The sequence below is a fragment of the Typopeltis vanoorti genome, chromosome 19 (assembly GCF_054136105.1).
Source record: "Typopeltis vanoorti isolate ZY-2024b chromosome 19, IOZ_Tvanoo_1.0, whole genome shotgun sequence".
NCBI classification, from domain to species: Eukaryota; Metazoa; Arthropoda; class Arachnida; order Uropygi; family Thelyphonidae; genus Typopeltis; species Typopeltis vanoorti.
The window spans coordinates 42,012,041-42,033,722 of NC_143567.1; the positions used below are offsets into that span (position 1 = coordinate 42,012,041).

The following is a 21,682-nucleotide window of genomic DNA, read 5'->3' on the forward strand; positions in this document are numbered from 1 at the left end:
TTAAAAATACCAGTGTTTAGAATACTGATTATTAAATATTTTAAACAGACTGTTATTTAAAATTGATTTATTTAATGTAAAATCCTAGCAAAATTTATATTTTATTATATACACTTATTAGTATAAAATTTAAGTATGTAATATATCTGTACTTTAATATTACAGGCAGAAGTGCTTAGAGACACTTCAGTTAGCCATCGAATCAAAAAATAATAAACTCATAAGTCATGCTGTTAATGGATTACAGGTGGGGTCTATTTAACCATTTAATTTTCTGAAATGCTTTTTAATATAAAGAATGATTGCATATATGATCATAATTTAAAACTTAGTTAACTGATAATTTTATAGAATGCTTTTGAACTTAAATTTAAATTACTTCTGAATTTAAAAATGTAAATATTCTTATACCTTATTTGTTGCAATTTAATCAATTAAAATAGATATCTGTTTTGTAGAGGATTATTTGGGACAAAAATTTCCAGTCAGTTTTCGAGAGTGATGATGAGGAAAAGTGGCTTCCATATCAACTTCTGCAAGCTACTTCTTCCATATCAGCACAATCAGAAGATATACAGGTTGAAATTCTTAAGGTAAAGTATCTGATTTCTGAATTCATGAGATGTTTTAATTTGTTTTTTGTGTAATTGAAGTTTATGATATATTGTTTTCATATAATTTGGGATACTGCCAGTTGGTATTTCTGTGAATGAGTTGGGACTTAATTAATTAAACCAATTTCATCTCTTGTGATGTTTAGAAACAAGTTTTAAGTGTTATATAGTTGGATAACAGTTTTCTGTGACTTTCTATATTCAGTAAAAATTGAATGTGTTATTTGTTGAAATTTGTTAATTTGAGGGATTGAAATAAGATATTTTTTAATTATCCCTCTTCCTTACTGTGATGCTACAAAACTGAAGATGTGGATATGAAAATATTTTCATGTTTGTTATGGGTATACACTGGAAAGAAGTCAACAAACACCATAGTGTGAGGAACAACCAGCCATGCTGCCCACCTTAATAAAATGTAGTATCTCCTTTCACTGTGATGACTGCTACAATCCTACAGGGCATACTTTCCCCAAGCATATGATAGCAATCAATGGGAATTTTAGACCATTCTTCCTGTAGGCATGTAATCAGGTCCTGAACTGTTGTGGGTGGACATCTCTTCACCTCACCTGATGCTCCAGTTCATCCCACAGATGTTCAGTAGGGTTGAGATCAGGACTCTGTGGAGGCCAGTCAAGTATGGTGACGTTCATGTCCACGAAACCATGCAATTACACCAGCAGCCTTATGAGATATGCATTGTCTTGCTGAAAGAGACAGCGGTTCATTAGCATAGAAATGCCACAAACTAGGAAGCTTTGCATTGTCCAGAATGTTCAGTTAACTCTCAGAGTTCAATGTTTGGGACTCCACAAGCAGAGGTCAGGCCAAAACAAGGACCATACCATCACACTGCCATCTCTGAATTTCATAGTTGGGGTTACTCATTCTAGTAAGAGACCTCACCAGGTATCCACTACACCCATACCTGTTCATTTGCTCAGTAGAGGGTGTAGTGCAATTCATCACTCCATAACAAAGCTTTTCATGTTTCCATATCTCACTGTACATACTCTTTGTGCCACTGAAAACAATGCTGAATGTTGGTTCAAGTAATGTGGGGCTTGCATATTGCTCTTCTACTGTGGAAACCTATGTTGTGAGTGTGGTTGTGAATGATTTTGTGCTCATGTTCCAGTCAATGCTTGGAATTCCGCATTGAATATGTTGGCTAATGAATGGTGGTCTTTACATATTATTCTTCAAACGAACAAGTAATTTTACATCAAGAAAGGGAAACGAACTATTAACTTCTAGTTACACTGTAAATTTTATCCTAGGATATTGGTTGTTAAGATTGTTCAAGAACTCTTGGAATGAATCTGGACCATGGCTCCAAATCATGGTAGAGGGTTTGCCCATGGCTAATCCATAATATAATGTAACACACACAGAGACACAAAATCCAGTTGATTCTCACTTTAGCAAACATATAGTGACCACAGGAATAGTTTGTTATGGTGAATTTCTCATACCTTGGCATTATATTAGAGCTTTAGTTTTAGTAGTTTGTTATAGTGTGTTTATATATAGCAAACACTGCTATAGTAATAAGTCAACTGTAATTTCATTTGGAATTGCACTCCTCAGTGCTAAACTGCCTGAAGATAGACTTTAGTTCAAGTCTAGTTGCTGACTAGAGGAAATTTTTCCTAAGATTTTTTTAGACCGATTCCCAAGTTAGTCAATCTCTGGCACAGGCAAGTAGGGTTTTCTCCCAGAAACTTGTGGTTTTTGTCCCATTTCAGATATTAAAAATATTGTATTAGGGTCAGGGACAATGAGATGGTGGCACTTGTTGAGCTGTCTCTTCACTGCAGGCTTCTTAAATTAGTAATAGCTTTGGGGAAGCTATCTCTGATTAGCTACCAGTGGAGATCGAGTTGCCCACTTAGTCTCCAAAAGTTAGATAGGGCTAAAATGGCCTTGCCTACTCCCTATACAGGAATCAAAGATGTTAGCTGATTTTTTTTTCTTTGATAACAGATAGATCTAACTGTGTTTGACTTGTAAAATTCTAAAACATTAAAAATGCTTTTGAGTATTTGAATTTGTTTTTTAATATTCTGCTTTGTATTATAAAACTAAGCAGTTTGAAGCTGGATGTAAATTTCTTGTCATGACTGATTTTTAAAGCACTTAAATAATGACATCAGAATCTGGGATTATAACATGTTTCTTTCTTTCTTTCTTTAGGTACTATTACAGATGGCATGTACTAGTGGCTGGAATTTGAGTACCGAGGCTGTAACTAAATTGATATCACTTTGTGTAGATGTATACAGCACAGGATCAGCTGCTGTTCGCACAGCAGCACAGGCTACAGCAAGTCAAACCATACAATCTTTTTGTGCTTCAGTTCAGGAGGGAGAAACAGGAGATGAGGTTAGTTTTATTCTTCTTTCTTAGCATTCAGAAATGATTATATATAACTAGCAAAACTGCCTGCCAGTGTTCAGTTGATATTTTTCAGTAAACAGTTTTCAAGTCTGATGATTGTTGAATTTACTTCTCAAATTTTAGCCTAAATTTTCAAATTTTGAATGTGAATTCAAGGGATATTTTTCAATCTTTTTTTAGTACATTTGCTAAAAGTACTTTTTAGTAAAAGTCTTTAGTACTTTTGCTAGTACTTTTTTGCTAAAAGTACCTTTTAGTACTTTTATCCTGCTAGTTTTATAATTAAGAAAAAATAAAAATTAAAAATAACAGGAAACCAGTGCTGCATGGCAAGCATTATTTTCAGCTTGCTATGTTTTGTTCTTATTGCCGATGAAAAATCACCGTGCTTATCACATGGAAGTAATTATAATGAAAACTATACCAATAAGTTCTGCATTTATTGAGAATAGCATACACAAAAAAATCTTCCATATACCATTCAAAAGTACAGAATATATGTGGTCCTAGTTTTTAGAATTAGCATCAGCTTAAAGCATATATCAGTCTCAATAAACTTGCTTTATTATACTGCCAAAATCTTCAAGATATTTTAATCTTAAGATCAGCCTCCACAACTAAGATCCTTAATGAGCACATTCTCCTAGAAGAATGCTTATTAAGTTTTTTTTAGACTTACTTTTTTTTACCACTAATGTACAGAAGTATATTTTCAACTGAAGTGCATAGTAAAATTTTGCACTCTTAATTAAATTCATATTTAATTAAGAGTGCCTGTTTATTTCCTTACCATTGATCTTGAAGAGAGAATTGAAACTGCCACCTTAGCTTTCTAATAACATAGAAAACATGGCCTGTTTGGAAACAAATTATAAATATTTGGTAGGAAAGAAAGAAATTAAAAATATTTTGGATTTCAAAGCCCAAACAATGATAGCTTGAAGTTATACGCAATCTGGAAATTAAATCTTAAGTGATCTATGAATTTATATAAATCTTAATTGAAATTTGAAGACTTACAACTTATCATAAAATTGATACTTAGCTAATTTTGCAGAGGATTTGAGTAAAATTCTCAATATCTCAAAATTCTCTGTAATAAACATAAATAAATAACATCAAAAAATTATGAATTAAAAGTACAATCAAGCAACTGCAGGGGGGGGGTTACTTGCTACATATGATTTTATGCATATAAACACAAAATGACCACAGAAACATGTAGATGTTTATGCTCAGAAAGATGTTTACAATTTTGATAAAACTTTCATATGAGGTCACCTCATATCAGCTCAGCCAATCTTTTGAACTTAGGAAAGATTCTATTCTCTGTAATTGATATACAATATCTTACTAAACGTCAGACATGGGGACATGCCCCTCCCATTCAAAAAAAAAAAAAATGATGTAACACTGTGCAGTATGTAAATTTTATGACTTATAAAGATCAGCAATCTTATATGCTGAATGATGGACATACCAAAAGAAAGAACAGTATTTCAGAATATTTCATGGTCATTGTTCTTTGAAGAAAATGTCAGTTCATGTCATTGTGCAACATAGGTATCACATCTGGCAGTGTGCTACTGAAGGAAATGGGCCCATGGGGGATGATAGGTCCAAGACTCAACCAGGTATGCTTAAAATACTGACTGGCAGGTGTCAACATTCCTTGAGAAGGCTGGTTATTTCATCCTGTCAGACCCCCATAGATTCTCATGTTTAGAGATTTTAGCAGCCACAGACAATTCTATAGGTTTTTTCTCAACTTGTAGAGCTGCATGCCATGAATTTCACAGAAGAGCTACAGTCCACAAGACTTAACAACACCAACAAATATATGTGTGTGTGTGTGTGTGTGTGTGTGTGTGTGTGTGTGTGTGTGTGTGTGTGTGTGTGTGTGCCATTCTACATATCAACAGTGTAGCAACTTTATGGTTATTGGCCCTTGCACCTTCTATCATGATAATGTCACAAGTCAGTGATTGCAAATTCATGGTTTACAGAGAATAATATTGCAGTGGCACAGAACTTCAAACAGGATCTGATATAATATCTGTGGGATAAATGAATGAATAATTAGGGCATAAGCAAGAGAGTCTTATTTATTAGCAGAATGTACCAATTCTTTAGAAGAGTGAAGCACAATACTGCAATATCTACCAGAAATTACTGGAAAGTCTTCCTTGACATGTTGAAGCAGTTATTGCAGCTAAAGGCAGATCAATAACATTAATTTCTATCAGTAAAGATGTTTTATTATTATTATTATTATTAAATCGGGGGACCCTGTAACCCCTAGAGTCCCCTGGGTGGCAGATAGGGGAGCCTACCATGTGTGTACGTGTGTGTGTGTGTGTGTGTGTGTGTGGTGGGATGGTCCAAATATACTGAATAAGGACTCGTGGACCAACAGGGCCATAAGGGGCAATCATCTTGATTGTAAGGGAAGCGGCACTCCTATGGACACCTAGCCGGATCTATCCTCTCCTTCTACTACTTTGAGGAAGATCCACATACTTTAATCTTTCCTATAAGGCCTTATCAGCCAACTCTTCTTATTTTATGACCCCTATGCTATTAGAGTACTCGAGGGCCATGGGGTCTTTTCATTTCTGGCCTTACAACTATGCCCTCTCTATAATTCTTCTATAATCAACCTTTTCCCCCTTCAATATACCCTATTCCTCCTATGGGTTTAAATTCGGAAGAAGGCTAGTTCAGAAGCCTTAAGGTAGCAGCCCTACCACTGAACTATTCCATCGTCAGGCTAGTCCCCTGACATGGAGAACATAATTCTACTAGTAAGTTGGCAGAAAAAGATAATCGGATTGAATCTATAGGAAACGACCCTGGAATGGAAAAGGTAAAACAAAAATGGAAACGACAAAATATAATACACATAGCAAACTGGAATGTAAGAGGAATAGCATATAAAGAAATAGAATTAGACCAATTATTAAATGAAAGAAATTTTAAAATAGCACTAATCACTGAAACAAAAAAGAAATTAAAAGGAACTATGAGAACTGAAAATTTTAATGTGATATACAGTGGAGTTGACAGAGACCAAAGAGCACAAGCAGGAGTCATGTTTATATTATATATGTTTTGTAGCTGATTATAAAAATCAATATTATCTTGTTCTCTTCCCTCTTCTGGGGCATATAAACCAATAATTGTTAAATAACCTCTATCTATTTTTATTCTAGCTTCTATTATTCTTTCATTCCATAATTTATAATGTTTTAACTGTTTTGAAAGGGAGTTATAAATCCAAAATGAAAGAATAATAGAAGCTAGAATAAAAATAGATAGAGGCTATTTAACAATAATTGGTTTATATGCCCCAGAAGAGGGAAGAGAACAAGATAATATTGATTTTTATAATCGACTACAAAACATATATAATAAAATAAATAAAAATGATTACGTAATTTTAGCAGGAGACTTAAATGCAAGAATTGGAAACACGAAAATTAATAATAATATAGGAATACATGGAGAACACACTCTAAACAGGAATGGTAAAAAATTGATTGACTTTGTAGTTTATAATAACCTAAAAATAATGAATTCCGTCTATAAACATAAAGACATACATAAATATACTTTGGCAGCAAGAGGATGGAAATCAATATTAGATTACTTTATACTAAATGAAAAGACATCAAAATTTTCACTAGATGTTAGAGTTCACAGAGGATATGAAATAAGCAGTGACCACTTCCTTGTTAAAATAAAATTAAGATTACCACCTAAATGGCTACAAGTAATAAGAACAGAAAGAAAAATTGAAACATTTGTTTATAAAACTAGACTATTGAATGACACAAATGTACAATGGCTATATGAACAAAGAATTAACCAATATCTAGACAAAATAAAACAAAATGAAGAAATAGAAATAGAATGGCTTAATATAAAAACGATACTAAATGCAGTAGCAAATGAAAGCTTAGGAAAGACCAAAAAATTCAATAAAAGGAAAAAACTGAAGATCTGGGATGATACAATGAAAGAAATAATCAAAAAGAAAAAAGAAGCCTATCACAAATGGTTAAGCAGTAAAAGATTATAAGATGAAATAGAATATAAAAGAATAAGAGCCATAGCTAAAAGATAAGTCAGAAAAAGACATAGAGAATCATGGAACAAATTTGTTTTTAAGTTGGAACATGATTTATATAAAATAAGACCCAATGTATATAAAATTGTGAAACACCTAAATGCAGATACCAAAGAAAACATAAAATTAAACACTGAATTGAAATTAGAAGAATTTCTAAATTACTACACAGAATTCTGGACAGACAAATATTTTAAAAAAGACAACTGGCAAACAATTAATGAAAAGGAAATAACTAAAGAAGAATTGGAAATCAGCCTGAAAGAAACAAGAAATGGAAAATCACCTGGAGAAGATAAGCTAGGTTCAGAACTATATAAATATGCAGGAACAAGATTCAAAGAAAGACTCTTATTATTTTTAAATAAAATTTATTCAACTGGTATCCCCCCAATAGAATGTAAAAAAGCAATTGTGATTCCTATCTTTAAAAAAGGTAATAGAGATGACCCTAAAAACTATAGAGGTATCAGTATACTAAATTCCTGTTACAAAATATATAGCAGAATCTTAAATAGCAAACTAATGAAATATTCCGAAAACTTTATTTTAGAAGTACAGAATAGATTTAGAAAAAGGACGATCATGTATAGACCTGGCCTTTTGCCTAAAATTAATAATAGAAAAAAGAAGAGAATACAATTCAGAAACACATATTGCATTTATTGACTTTGAAAAAGCATTTGACAAAGTTAAAAGAAACATATTATTTAACATATTAAAAGAAAGACAAATACCAAATAATATCCTATAAGCTATTACAAGTATATATGAAAATAATCAAATACAAATAAGATTAAATCATGAGCTATCATATACGAGAGAGATAAACCAAGGGGTCCGACAGGGATGTCCCCTCTCAGCAACTCTTTTTAATATCTACTTAAATGAAATAATAATAAAATGGAATAAAAATTTACACCAAGGAATTAAATTTTCTCCTACAGTAAACTTAAACACTCTCCTCTTTGCCGACGACCAAATAATAATTACAAATTCTGAAGATAAACTACAGAAAGCTATTTTAGATCTAAATGAGATATCCAAAGATTATGGTATGATAATATCAACAGAAAAATCAAAAACTATGGCCTTTAAAGGACAAGATCCAACAAGAACTAAAATAGTAATAGATAACAAGAACTTAGAACAGGTGAATTCATTTAACTACCTAGGATGTATGATCACATATGAAAAAGATATAAACGTAAAAATTGCAAAATATTTTAAAATAACAGATGTAATTAACTCTATATTTAAACCAAACCTAGTTCAAAAACAAACCAGATGAAAAGTATACAATACATTAGCCCTACCAGTCTTAATCTATGGAAGCAAAATCTGGACAATAAAACAAAAAGACAAAGATTAACAACAGCAGAAATGAAGCTTATGAGAAAAACAGCAAAGTATACCCTATTTGATCACAAAAGAAATGAAGAAATTATGAAAGAATTAAACCAAGAATCAGTAATAGAAAAAATTAAAAAATATAAACATAAATGGATGGAACACGTTCAAAGAATAAAAACAGAAAGATGACCAAAACAAGACTTAAAGTACAAGCCATTAGGAAAAAGAAAACCAGGACGTCCTCTTAAACGATTCAGCGATGACTTATAAGGCCAGAACAGGCCATGCTAGGCCTAAATCCTTGATATTCATGATGATGATTATTATTAATAATATTATTATTTTATGGCATCTCTATGAAGTCTAGAGACTTATTGTGGAAGACCTAATTAACCATTATACACACAAATTCTATCATACCTCTCCTTGAATCCATTCACTATCAGGGGACTCACATCCAATTCTGGCAATCCATTGCACTCACTCATCACTCTCCATGCAAAAAACCTGGTCCACACACCCTTATTAGCCACACTCTTACATTACTTTCACAGATGGCCTCTAGTTCCCTATTTGTCATTTATTAAAAAAATTTCACTTGCATCAATTTTATGAAATCCCTTTAATATTTTGAAAGTTTCTCTACCATGTTCCCTCTTTTTCACCTATCAACTAACCCATAAACCTTCACCCTATCCTTGTGGGGAGTATTCCACAGACCTGTCACCATCTTGGTCACAAGTCTCTGAATCCTCTCTACCACCCTGGTCCTAAAGAAACCCAGGTGACCAAATCTGTGATCAGTAGTCAATGTGGCCGAAGCATAGCCTTATAAAGTGGGATAATAACTTCCCTATCTTTACTTGTTAGCCTGTTTTTCAACATCCAAGTAATCCTTTGAGCTATTTTACCAACTTTTGCAGTATGCCCTCTGAACATCAACTCTTCGTCCATTATTCCCAAGTCCCTACCTCATCAATTTCTGGCAATCCAATATCATCAGTATGATACACCATATGCAACCTTTTCAACTTGAAGTGCTTAACCTTACATTTTGTAAGAGTTAATTTATAATAATTATCCTTTGTCCACAATTATTTAAATCATCCTGTAGAATATCTATATCACACCTTTATGAACTATTACTCTCCTCAGTTTTGCATCATTAGCAAACAACTGAATATCCCCTCTTAAATCTTTCCCTATATCATTGATATATAAATTAAAGAGTAGTGTACCTCAAGGTTCAGTAGATTAGTACTGAACCTTGAGGTACTCCACTAGTCACCATCATTCTCCTAGATTTCACTCCACCATATACTACTCTATGGTGTCTGTTTGTGAGTCAGCCTCCCCATCTATGCTACTAGTCTAATAACTATTTCCATTATCTGCAGCTTTTGTGTATTTTGTCAAATGTGTTGGCAAAGTCAGTATCACAGTGTAGCCATTACCTTTATCCAGTTCTGCTGTTACTTTGTTATAAAATATGATAATGCACACTATAAAGTATTGCATTCCTATCTACCCACTGTTGTATTTTACCTTTCACAACTTTTCCAATACTTTAACAACCACTCCTGATATATTAATTGATCTGTTGTTTGCTACCTCTGCCTTGGAGCCATTTTTATGCAATGGCACTATCTTATCCTCTTTCCACTTCCTTTGAACCCAAATTTTTGTATGTCTGTGAATGAAGGATAGTCTGTAAGACTGAGGTCTGTTTATGCTTTTGGTAACATTCAAATATGTGACTTTGAGTCCTGTCCACACATGCTATATGTGGATAATCTGTATTGAATCATTTAAGAACATTTTCTTGAATGATTCAATGTTGTGATCCATTCAGAGATAATTCTTCTTCCCTCCTCAATGCAGTGCATTGTTATTTTTGTCAAAATTTTTCAGCTAAACCAGTTCACATTTAGCTCTGTTAAGAATGATTCTTACCTTATGATGCATTGAGAGATGTATTATTTATTAATCTGAATCCAAAAAAAATTCTCATAATTTATGGATGAATCCTTGTTAAATTGATGTCCAATCTTGCTATTTATTCTATAAGAGTGATGAGTAACCCACTGACTGTATAAAATTCTCTACACTCCTCATTGCAACTTAACATTAATTTAATAAGGAGACTTTTAACCAATCAAGTTTAAAGTAGAGAAACTGGGTTATATTGGTCGTAAAGATAATCCTTGTAGTTATTTTTACAATCAATAAAATCCAGTTATTCTCTACTTTAACACTCATTTCTTAAGTGAATTTGTGAAGGTGTGTGTAGTTGTTCATTTGTATATGTTTTTGTTAATTTGATGCTGAATGGTTTTGGAATGCATTACTTTTATTCATTTTGTTTTCAAAGGAAAAAGTTCTCTGTGTTAAAGCTTAATTAGAGAGCTTTTTTTTCCTCCATTATAACAGTGTCAGATATGATTATCTCCACGATACACACACACACACACACACACACACACACACACACACACACACACACACACACACACACACACACACTGCCTGACCCCAGATGCAAGAACCTTGGCTGGCACAGTGCCAAGTGTAGTCAATTCAGGTTGAAGGAGAGAAACAAATAAGGCAATGTATGAATTTTTGACCAACACGCAAAATCACATACTTTATACATAAAATTTTCCAACTGTTGTACAAGAAAAATAGTTACCATTTTAAAAACTAGAATTTCCATAAAAGAGAAGTTAATTTTTCGACATATAATTATAAACACTCATCGTTGATTATCCTATTATTGGAATGAATTCGCCTTCTTCTGCATGCACAGAAGTGTCAAGAGGCCCTGCATCTGTGGTCAGACATTATATATATATATATATATATATATTTTTTATTTTTATTTTTTTTTTTTTTGACTGATTGTGACTGTTTTTCAATCTTTCAAAATGCTTGCTTAAAAATATAACCAAAATCATTCTCACCAAAGCATGTTGTATTAAAAGATAATCAGTAAGTGGAAAATGAATGTACAAACATCCCAGGGGGTTTATGTGTTTGTTTGAAAATAAAGCATAGACATCAGTGCTCTTGGAAGAGTATTAGAAGTGATTCATTTAGTTAGATATTCTAGTATGTGAGTGTAGAAGTTTGTTTCATTGTCATTGCTGGCCTGGTTGGCCGAGCGGTTAGCGTATCTGCTCTCCAACACCAAAAGTCTGCAGGGTCAAATCCCGCTGTGGGCATGGATGTTTATCTGTGAAAATACTAGTGGTGATGGTCGGCAGTAGATGGCATTGATGTAGGTGATGAAGGTAGTTGCGGTTGGTGGAGACGAAGAGTTGTAGAGTAGCTGCCCTTTATTAGATGCAGAAATAATTACTGTAATAATTATTTCTGCATTTTACTTCTGCTGAACTTGGTGAGTAGAATTGGAAAAATTGTAACTAATTGGAGTTATAAACACTGAACTCAAGGGGATAGGGGAATACAGAATGATTATTAATGTAATATGTATTTAGAGGAACTGGGGAGACGAGTGACAATCGGTAATTATGAATTCTGCATATTTATGATTTCTAGATCTTTGTTATTTTGTGCATTATCATCATTTTCTTGGACATGTCAAGAAGTATACGAGACATGCTTAATTAATCACTATATCAAATTATATTTTTATATTTGGAAATGGTTTAATCAGCCATGATGTGTTTTAATGTCAGTCAAAACATGGATGCTAATTATACCATTGAATACTGCTAAAATAATATAGATATGAAGAATATAGCGGTTGATTTTCATTCACCATGTCCAGCTAGTGAAATAAAGTGAATTTTACATTGTAAAACATCATTGAGTTAATGCACTGAATGACAAAAGCTAAAGCTTATTTTGATTCTTTGATATTTCTTCTTTAGTAACACAAATTATAACTCAAGATTTTATTACCTGTAAACATATTGTAATAGACATTTGTTTTTAATGTGCAGAATGCTGAGCAAGACATTCTTGAAGTTAATGCAAGTAAGTATGTTTAACCTAGTGTGGATATGTGATGCCAATTTTAACTCATCTTTTGTTTAATGAAATGAAACAAATACCTAGCGATAATCATTAACAAAAGTTTTATTTATTAAGCCAATATTTTGCCTTGTCATCACAACATTTTCATAAGTAAGAATATGCTTGCAGGCATATAGAAAGAAGGTAAACAATAAACTGAGTACTAAATGCAGGTAGTCCTGTACTCATAATTGTTTTAGCATGGTGAGATGAGAAGCTGATGGTCTGCTAATAAGTCTTTATGATTTTTGGTAATATCAAACACTTGTATTTATTTAAGTTAAGGAATGTTGTCAAGCTGTGACAAATTCTAAAAACAGCCCTCAAGTATAAATCCATGTCTCTAAATAAGGAAGTTTTATTTTCTCTCACTGAATATAATGATCCAGGCTAATACAAGCTTGCTTGTATTAGCCTGGATACTGGATTTATTTTTTATGTGCATTGTAGCAGATGTTGGCAGTTCTTCCAGTTAATAAAGTAAGCAGCTAATTTGCAGGAACAGAGGAGCCTATATAATTTTTAATATTTGAAACCAGTCTGGGTAGTAGCCCTTCCCTTAATGCATAGCATTATACATGTCTGCAAGGATATGTACATTGCATTATGGAATACCAAGGCAATTGATGTGAAGTCATTAGCCTCTATATACAAGTAGCCCAGTCGTGAAGTAACTTCACGTGCAAACTTCGTTTGCTTACACTTGAATAAAGGATGAAACCAAGAGTATAACTTCTTGGCATCTTTAATTTCCAGAAAAAATCATGAATTTAAGTTTTCACAAGAAAAGCTGCATGCACTTGCCCAGCGAATCCAGGAACTTGCAGGAGTGAGTATCATTGTGCAAACAATATGCTGAGCATTATATTTGCATGCACTTTTTCCATGAGCAAGATACTGCTTGCAGGTTGGCATAAACCACAGAAACTGGACATCGAGAAAATGGGTACTTGGAGTGTTGAATTTGCATATGTGTTTTCATTGAATGGATGAACTCTAGATCTATTTTTTCATATCACTCCCACAGACGAGAGGTTTCAAGACATGAAACACAACATCTCCATATGTAGGCAAGGGATTAGGGGAAAAAAAAGAATCTATTAATGTGTCTTTTAAAGTTGGGGTTGTTATTCATTGGAGAAAACATGATCAAGACTGTTCCAAAAGATGGAGGTAATGCACAGAATGAAGGAAGAGAATGAGAAGTTGGTTTAATGAATTTTAAGCTGAACCAGCAGCTGCCTGTGTTTACATGATTATAGAAAAGTGAAGGAATGGTGGTGTTGGTGGCAGCCAGTTCATGGAGCAGCATCCATGGAAATATCTATAAAAAGACATAATGCAAAACAGATTATCTATGAGAAAGCAATTGAAGGAGTCTGCGAGAAAGAAGACATCATCTATTAAGCAAATAGTTCTCTTTTAGATACAGCAGTAAAGCATTCTTAGATAGAATGAGTATTTAGTCTTAGGTGGTAGTTTACACTTATAATACAATTTAATGGAATAACTAAAACACAAGGAAAAATTAAACAGCAGGCTTAATTATTTCATTATTTCATTTGTCACAGAGACTTCTTCAAGAATACAATGTTAAAATTGTAATAATACACAGAAAAAAAACACACACAAGCAACAATAAATGGAAGAAATGAAATTAGACTATACGAAGACTAAAGTCTTTATGATGGGTGTCCTCTATGGATGCTGTTGGCTAGTCTTAGATGTTGGACAGGAGACCTAAGAATTAGTTTCCCAAATCTTGGGAAATTTAATACAACCATATTTATTAAGATTAGGCTAGTGTTTTAAATCTGCTACTGATTCTAAAAAGAGTCTTTCAAATTTGTATTTACTGTGACGGAGCATGACAGTTTTCTTAAATCTGATTCCGTGCAAGGTATCCAAAGCATGATCTGCTAGATCTGACTAACCATAGTTGTAGTGGATTTTTTGTGTTCATCTAGGTTAGCAGATCTCACAGTCTTACCATAATATGATAAGTTGCAAGAATGAGGAACCTAGTAAACACCTGGAATTGAGAGAGGAAGAAGTGGATCCTTAGGAGAGTGGAGAAGGGAAGCCAGCTTCAAATGAGGTTTTGAAAATAGTGCAAAGATTATATTTCTTTAGAGTTCTGGCTTTAGAATGTAATAGTGTACTGCCATTATCAAAGCTATGAATGAGATTAGACATTGGTGAGAGAAAATCATTGATCTATAGGAGGAATATGCTGATCATTATATTTGCATGCACTTTTTCCATGAGCAAGATACTGCTTGCAGGTTGGCATAAACCACAGAAACTGGACATCGAGAGGAAGTTTGTAAGTGGACACATAGAGCTATGAGATACTCTGGCTTTCAGAAGAAACTTGGATGAAAGGGAACCATCCACCATAACACACAGTGAACACCAAAGAGGAAGCTGGCAATCCAGTCCATGCACAAAAGGTAGGAGGATGACCATAAGATGGCAACTTGCTAACAGGGTTGAAATGCCAGATTTGATCACATGCCTTTAAAATATCAAGAACAACCATATGATTTCTTCAAATCTGTCTATGATTTGCATCCAAAGGTGAGTAAAGTTAGCAAGGAGGTCTTCTGTAAAACAATAATTGTGGAACATATTGGTGATTACTGATTAACTGATGGGTCTGTAGGTAGTAAAGAAGTTGGTTGATGACCTTCTCCATCACTTTTGAGGGTATTATGGTGAGGATAATGGTAGTTTGATGACTGACTTTAATCTCCCCTTTTAGAATAGGCTGAATAAAAGCTTACTTCTATGCTTTTGGATAGATGAGTATGATAGCCCCTTAAGGGTACATGGCAGGAATTGGATGATGATGAGCATGATAGCTTGAAAAAGCAGGATGGGTGTTAATTCTTGAATACAAACTCCTAGTATAGCTGAAGGAATATGCCATCTCAGCCAGGAGACTATTAACACGTTCGCTGCCAACTACGAGTATACTCGTAGTTCGTATATGAGCTTCACAAGCCAACTACGAGTATACTCGTATGTCGATTTACCGACCCCCTATGCCAAACACGAGTTATCCCTTTGTATAATTACCTTAATTTGGACCCTTGGATTCTGAATAAAGCGGAGAGCATGTCTGGGGGCTTGGTAGAAGAGAAATAATTTCGACTAAAATATAGTATATTGTGTATATGCCTCAGATGCCAACTACGAGTATACTCGTAGTTCGTATATGAGCTTCACAAGCCAACTACGAGTATACTTGTATGTCGATTACCAACCTCGTATGCCAAGCGCGAGTTAATCCGTAGTATAACATCGTAATTTGTAAATCAATTTTAAATTCGGCTTTCCTCAATATTTTGTAAAGCATATAAATTGGTTTGTTTTACTAAAATTGTGAGAAAATCTTCAGAAAAGAAAAGTTCAACTAACCTTTTGATACTGAAATTTCCAGTGTCAATTTTAAAACCTGCAGTTTCAACAAAGTCAAATTGTGGGGGCTCTTCTTCTGAATTTTCCCAATAAGTTGATGTTGATGTATTTGGCTGGTTGCTAACTTCATCTTCAAAAGTTTCTTCATCATCGGAGTCACCGCTAGAGTCGTCTGTAGGATTATCTTCGGAATCGGAACCAAATATTTCATGAAATTCATCATCGCTCATATTAGCATAAGCTTCTACTTCTATATCAGTAAGTTTTCTTTTACTGGTCATTGCGAAATTGAAGGTTCTTAGAGACTAGACGCAACAAACACTGGCGTCAACACATCTAATATATAGATGGAAGTGATACGAGAATACTCGTAGTTGGCGTATGAAACAAAATTCTGTCTGATAAGCCGTCTACGAGATTACTCGTAGTGACCTTGAAGATGGGAGTGATACTAGATTACTCGTAGTTGGCATATGAAACAAAATTCTGTCTGATAAGCCGGCTACGAGATTACTCGTAGTGACCTTGAAGACGCGAAAAGCGCTTGGCGTGGGGGAACAAACTATGACTGAGTAGTGTGGCAGCGAACGTGTTAATATCAAGTGTATTGAACATATTTCTGATGTCCTTTTGGCAAAAGATCAGATGAGGCATACTGTGGGTTGTTTCTGGAATTGGTCATCTAAACAAGAGTGGGAAAAGACCGATGCCAAAGAGGTGTGTGCCTTATCTTTTTATCTTCAGGAGATATTACCATTGTTCTATCAGGATGAAAGTGACAAAAACATAATAGGGCAGAAGTTTTGTCCAGAAGCATTGGCAAAGGACCAGGAGGATCAACTGCCATTTGAGCAAGAGACAAGCTTATTGTATTTCACCCTTACAAAGTCTGCATTAGTTTTGTTGATGATAACAGTCTTCTGGTAGTCTGGTGAATACTACAAGCATGTTTGCATGCTTGAGATGCATATTTAGTGAAGTCTGGTGGTGGTGTTTTTCCCCCATGTTATATGGAATTTTCTGGTGGATTTTATAATACTACCCTTAACAGACTAGTACCCTCACATTCTGAATAATGCTGCATTTTTTTTGAATTCTTATGGCAAAGATCATTATTTGTTCAGCAAGACAATTAAATGGCCAGTTCTAAGCCCTGATCTAGTCATTTATGGAACGAAATAGAACAGTGTGAGGAATTACCACTGTTCCACTCAGGACAGGCCTATATCAAGAATGAATGTTAATTTCCTATGGAACTTTTACTTTGAAAGAGTATCATCTACACTTGGTGTGATAGAGGCCCATAGTAGACCTGCACCTTAATAAAAGATAATATTTATCCTTTGTCTATATTTCAAGTATTTCAATACATCTGGCAGCATGCTGTATACTATTATGATAGTCTAGTACTCATGTGCACACAGATCCCATCATATAATAGGTCACTTCTTGACTGCTACAATTGAATGCTAAGTTCTGTTTATTTATTATTAAAGTGAGCATAGAATAAGCTGTTTAATATAAGATTGAATTCAAATAATAAGCACCTGGTTGAGATATTACAAACTGATATATTTTCATTCCCATGGCTTAATTCATTTGAGATGTTTATTTGAATTACTTGGATTTAGGTTTTAATATCCTTGAAGGGATTACCGAAGAAATTATGCCAGTAGTTTTATACATATGGGAAAAACTACAGAATTGTGATGACAAGTAAGCATGTCTTATAATATTTTAGTAGTAGTATATTTATTAGATTTATTATTTCTTGTGATACTGTTATACTTCAGAGATTAAGTGCTATTTATAATTCAGATAAAATATGTTTACTATTATTATTATGTTATTCTCTTATCCTTGAGTTGAACAGTTAATGTTTTTTGTTTTGTTTTTTTCTTACGTGGTTTCTACCCATGAAAAGGTTGTAAACCTATATTATATTAATTATTATGTGTGAGCCAAGTTTTTATTTTATATATATATATATATATATATATATATAAAATAAGTTTAATGACTATTACCGAGAGAAAAAAGATGGCAAGATATATTTAACAAGATACTACTAGTTTACTAGTTTCGTTACAAGAACATCATCAGGTATCATACTCAAAGAAGTATATAAAAAATTACAGAGACTTAAAATTGTACTAACAGAACAAGTGAAAAACAGTAGCATGTTTGAAAAAATGCAAGTATGAGTTCCATACAAACGAATACTACGCGCTGTCGCGAGTGCGCCAGTACTGAACAGAAGCAACGTGTGCGTCCGAGAGATTGTAACTCAGGCTGTTGTTGATATGAGAGGAATCTAGTATTTTTAGACCACCTAAACAAGTGCCACGAAAAAATCTCTTTCACCCTCGAACTGGAATCGGATGACTGTCTTCCCTTTTTAGACCTCAAACTTACCAGATGTGCTGAGAACATTAAAATCTCAATTTTTAGAAAGCCTACTCATACTGACAGATACCTTCATGCTTCCTCCCATCATTATCCTCCACAAAAATGTGGTATTATTTCCACTTTAGCCCACCGAGCCAAATCATTACTTACCGAAGAAACAGAAATTATAAATGAACTCAGTTTTCTTAAAAAAACGTTTATTAACAATGGCTTCTCTCCAAAGAAGATTGACAAATTTCTTTCCCCCAGGCACTCAACTACTGCTGAAGATCCCCTCCCCCAAGAGCCTTCATCTCCTTGCCTTACATCAGCTCTCTTTCACCAAAACTGGCAAAGATTCTCAAGAAATTTAACTTCAAAACGTGCTACACTACGCTTCCAAAACTTCGTTCATTACTTTGCAAACATAAACAGAAACATCTTCCTACTCAGTTTCCAGGAGTCTACAAGATTTTGTGTGATTGCGGAAAGCCATATTATGGACAGACTGCTAAATCCATCCTTCTACGTTTGGATGAACACCGTAGAGATATCTCCTATAACAGGACTAGAGCTAGCGCTCTCTCTAGCCACGTTCTCTTTTCTGCTAACTCAGACGAAGGCCGCCAGCACATTGTAAACTGGACTCAAACTGCTAATATCCATGTGTGCTACAATGAACTCGAAAGAAAGATTGTTGAATCAAGAGAAATTTCTCTAGATTCCTCTCGTATCAACAACAGCCTGAGTTACAATCTCTCGGACGCACACGTTGCTTCTGTTCAGTACTGGCGCACTCGCGACAGCGCGTAGTATTCGTTTGTATGGAACTCATACTTGCATTTTTTCAAACATGCTACTGTTTTTCACTTGTTCTGTTAGTACAATTTTAAGTCTCTGTAATTTTTTATATACTTCTTTGAGTATGATACCTGACGATGTTCTTGTAACGAAACTAGTAAACTAGTAGTATCTTGTTAAATATATCTTGCCATCTTTTTTCTCTCGGTAATAGTCATTAAACTTATTTTATAATATTCCAACCGAGTAAAAATGAATTCTCCTAATATATATATATATATATATATTTTTTTTTTTTCCCAAAACTCTGCTTTAGAGTTCAAACATGGACATTTTTCACTCCACTTCATGCTTCCACTAAGCATGGCTATGGTCTCATAGACAGTGAAATTCACCTCCCACCTTCACATGTATCTATGCTCAGAGTGGGATTTGAACCTGCAGTCTGTAAGTTGGAGAGTGAGTACTATTCACTGGGCCACCCAGCTAGTAATTATTATTATATATATCAGGGATGGCCACAACGTGGTTTGTGTCACGCAGCTATTCACGATCTACCAGGAAAAAATATACAAAAAGAGAAGAGGAGACAGCAAAAAAGAAGAACAAAATAAAAAAAAAGGGTTAATAAAAATTACTGCAATAAAAAAGTGTAATTTGAAATACATTAAATGAAGTTGACTTTGAATAATTAGAATAATTTTAAAGTTGAAACAATAATTTTAGTTACTTATTTACTAGTAGAGGCCTTCCTTGTATCCATTTTCTTAGTAAGCTCTTAAAATTAGGTGTGTAATTAGTCAAAGCAGTTCTTACAAACTCGTTACAACCTTGCCATGTGCACACTCACTTACTCCCATACTGTCACATCAGTCAGCAGTTGCCTCTCTTCTAAGTCTTACCAGAATTATTTTGATTCCAAAAGGACACATGGTTAGCCACCCCTGATGTAGACGTATGCATGGAGTCTGAGCACTTACTGTAGGAAACTACATTAACTTATTGACACAATATCGTACTTCTTGAATTTCTTCACTGACAGTGTACTTGTAATCCCCTCTGGCAGTCCATTCCTATTTTACCACTACCAGCAAAAAATTTCTAGTCCTCACACCCTTGTTAACTTCCTTTTTATGTAATGATAATTTTCTTCATTAATCCTATAAAAAACCTTTTATCATATTCCCTATTTTCTATTTATCATCTAAACTTTGAAATATACACATATATGCACAACTTCAGTCTATCTTCATAGGGAGTGTTTTATAGACCTATCACCATTTCGGTCACTCACCCTAGATCCACTTCATCCTGAGAAATGCAGGCAACCAAATATATCAAGATTTGCTATATCAGAGCCACAAACTACAATCTATGCATGCATTCATTTATTGCAATAATGACCCTTCTCAATTCACTCTTATCATACTATAACAGCAGACTTGAATTTTTCTACTCACTCTTATTTTTTGCTTCTTCGATTAACTGATTTATATCTTCACTCATACTATTCCTTTAATTACTACAGAAGAATTACTATGAGAGAAGGAATACTATTTCTTCTCTCATAGAATTCCTTTAATAACTTATTAGTTTCTATCATATCCTCCTCTCCTCTGCCTGTCAGCTAAATTCAACCCACACACCTAAAATCCATCCTAATAGGGAACATTCCATAGACCTGTCATGAGCCTGGTCACTTTTCTCTGAATCCTCTCCACCACTTCCTGGTCACCTAGAAGCAGGTGACCAAATCTGTGCACAGTAGTCAACATGTGGTTGAATCATAGCCTTATAAAGAGAGATAATAACCTTCATGTCTTTACTTGTCAATGTGTTTTTCAACATCCAAGTAATCATCTAGGTTGTTTTGCCAACTCTTGCAATATATCCTCTGAAATTCAGATCTCAATCCCCGATATCCCTTGCCTCATCAGCTTCCTGTAATCTAGTACCATCAATATGATACTAGATTACAAAGTGCATTATCTTGCATTTCACAACAATAAATTTACAACCACTGTCCTTCGCTCACACTGCCAATTTAAGTCATTTAAGTCTTGCAAGACATCTATTCACCTTTATCAACTATGCCTGCCCCAGTTTTGCATTATTAGCAAACAACTGAATATCCCTTCAAATTTTCTATATCATTAATGTACAAGTTAAAGAGTAGTAACTCTAGTATAGAGCCCTGAGGCATACTAGTCACTCTCATTCACCTTGATTCCACTTCAGCATACACCATCCTCTGATGTGTATCATCCCCACCCTCTAAATTTATGCCATCTTACATTTTACAATGTTAAATTGATAACCATTGTCCTTTGCACACAGAATATGTGGGTATAGAATGAAATGGAGTGATTCGATTTGGCCGACCTGACATTTTTTGTTTCAGCAGTTGTTGATGTAAAAACATTTACAGTAATTTTTTATAGGTATATTAAGCTATATTAATTTATAACACTTTATTGAAAATAATAATAGTTTTAACAGAGATTCCAATTTTTATGCTATCATAAACTCATCT

The 21,682-nt window shown here is 34.0% G+C and overlaps 1 protein-coding gene across 4 annotated transcripts in view; it reads left to right on the forward strand.

The window, feature by feature from the left end:
- Window positions 1-21,682, forward strand: part of LOC150096041 (brefeldin A-inhibited guanine nucleotide-exchange protein 3) — a 377,536-nt gene that overhangs the window by 38,922 nt on the left and 316,932 nt on the right. For all 4 annotated transcript variants that reach the window (XR_016549919.1, XM_090408931.1, XM_090408932.1 and 1 more), the window contains exons 5-9: window positions 166-247; window positions 459-593; window positions 2,814-3,002; window positions 12,465-12,498; window positions 17,592-17,676. Coding sequence is in view for 3 of the 4 variants with exons in the window: in XM_090408931.1 (XP_090265057.1) it covers window positions 166-247; window positions 459-593; window positions 2,814-3,002; window positions 12,465-12,498; window positions 17,592-17,676 (525 nt within the window). In the remaining variant the exon portion in view is untranslated. The remainder of the gene's footprint in view (window positions 1-165; window positions 248-458; window positions 594-2,813; window positions 3,003-12,464; window positions 12,499-17,591; window positions 17,677-21,682) is intronic.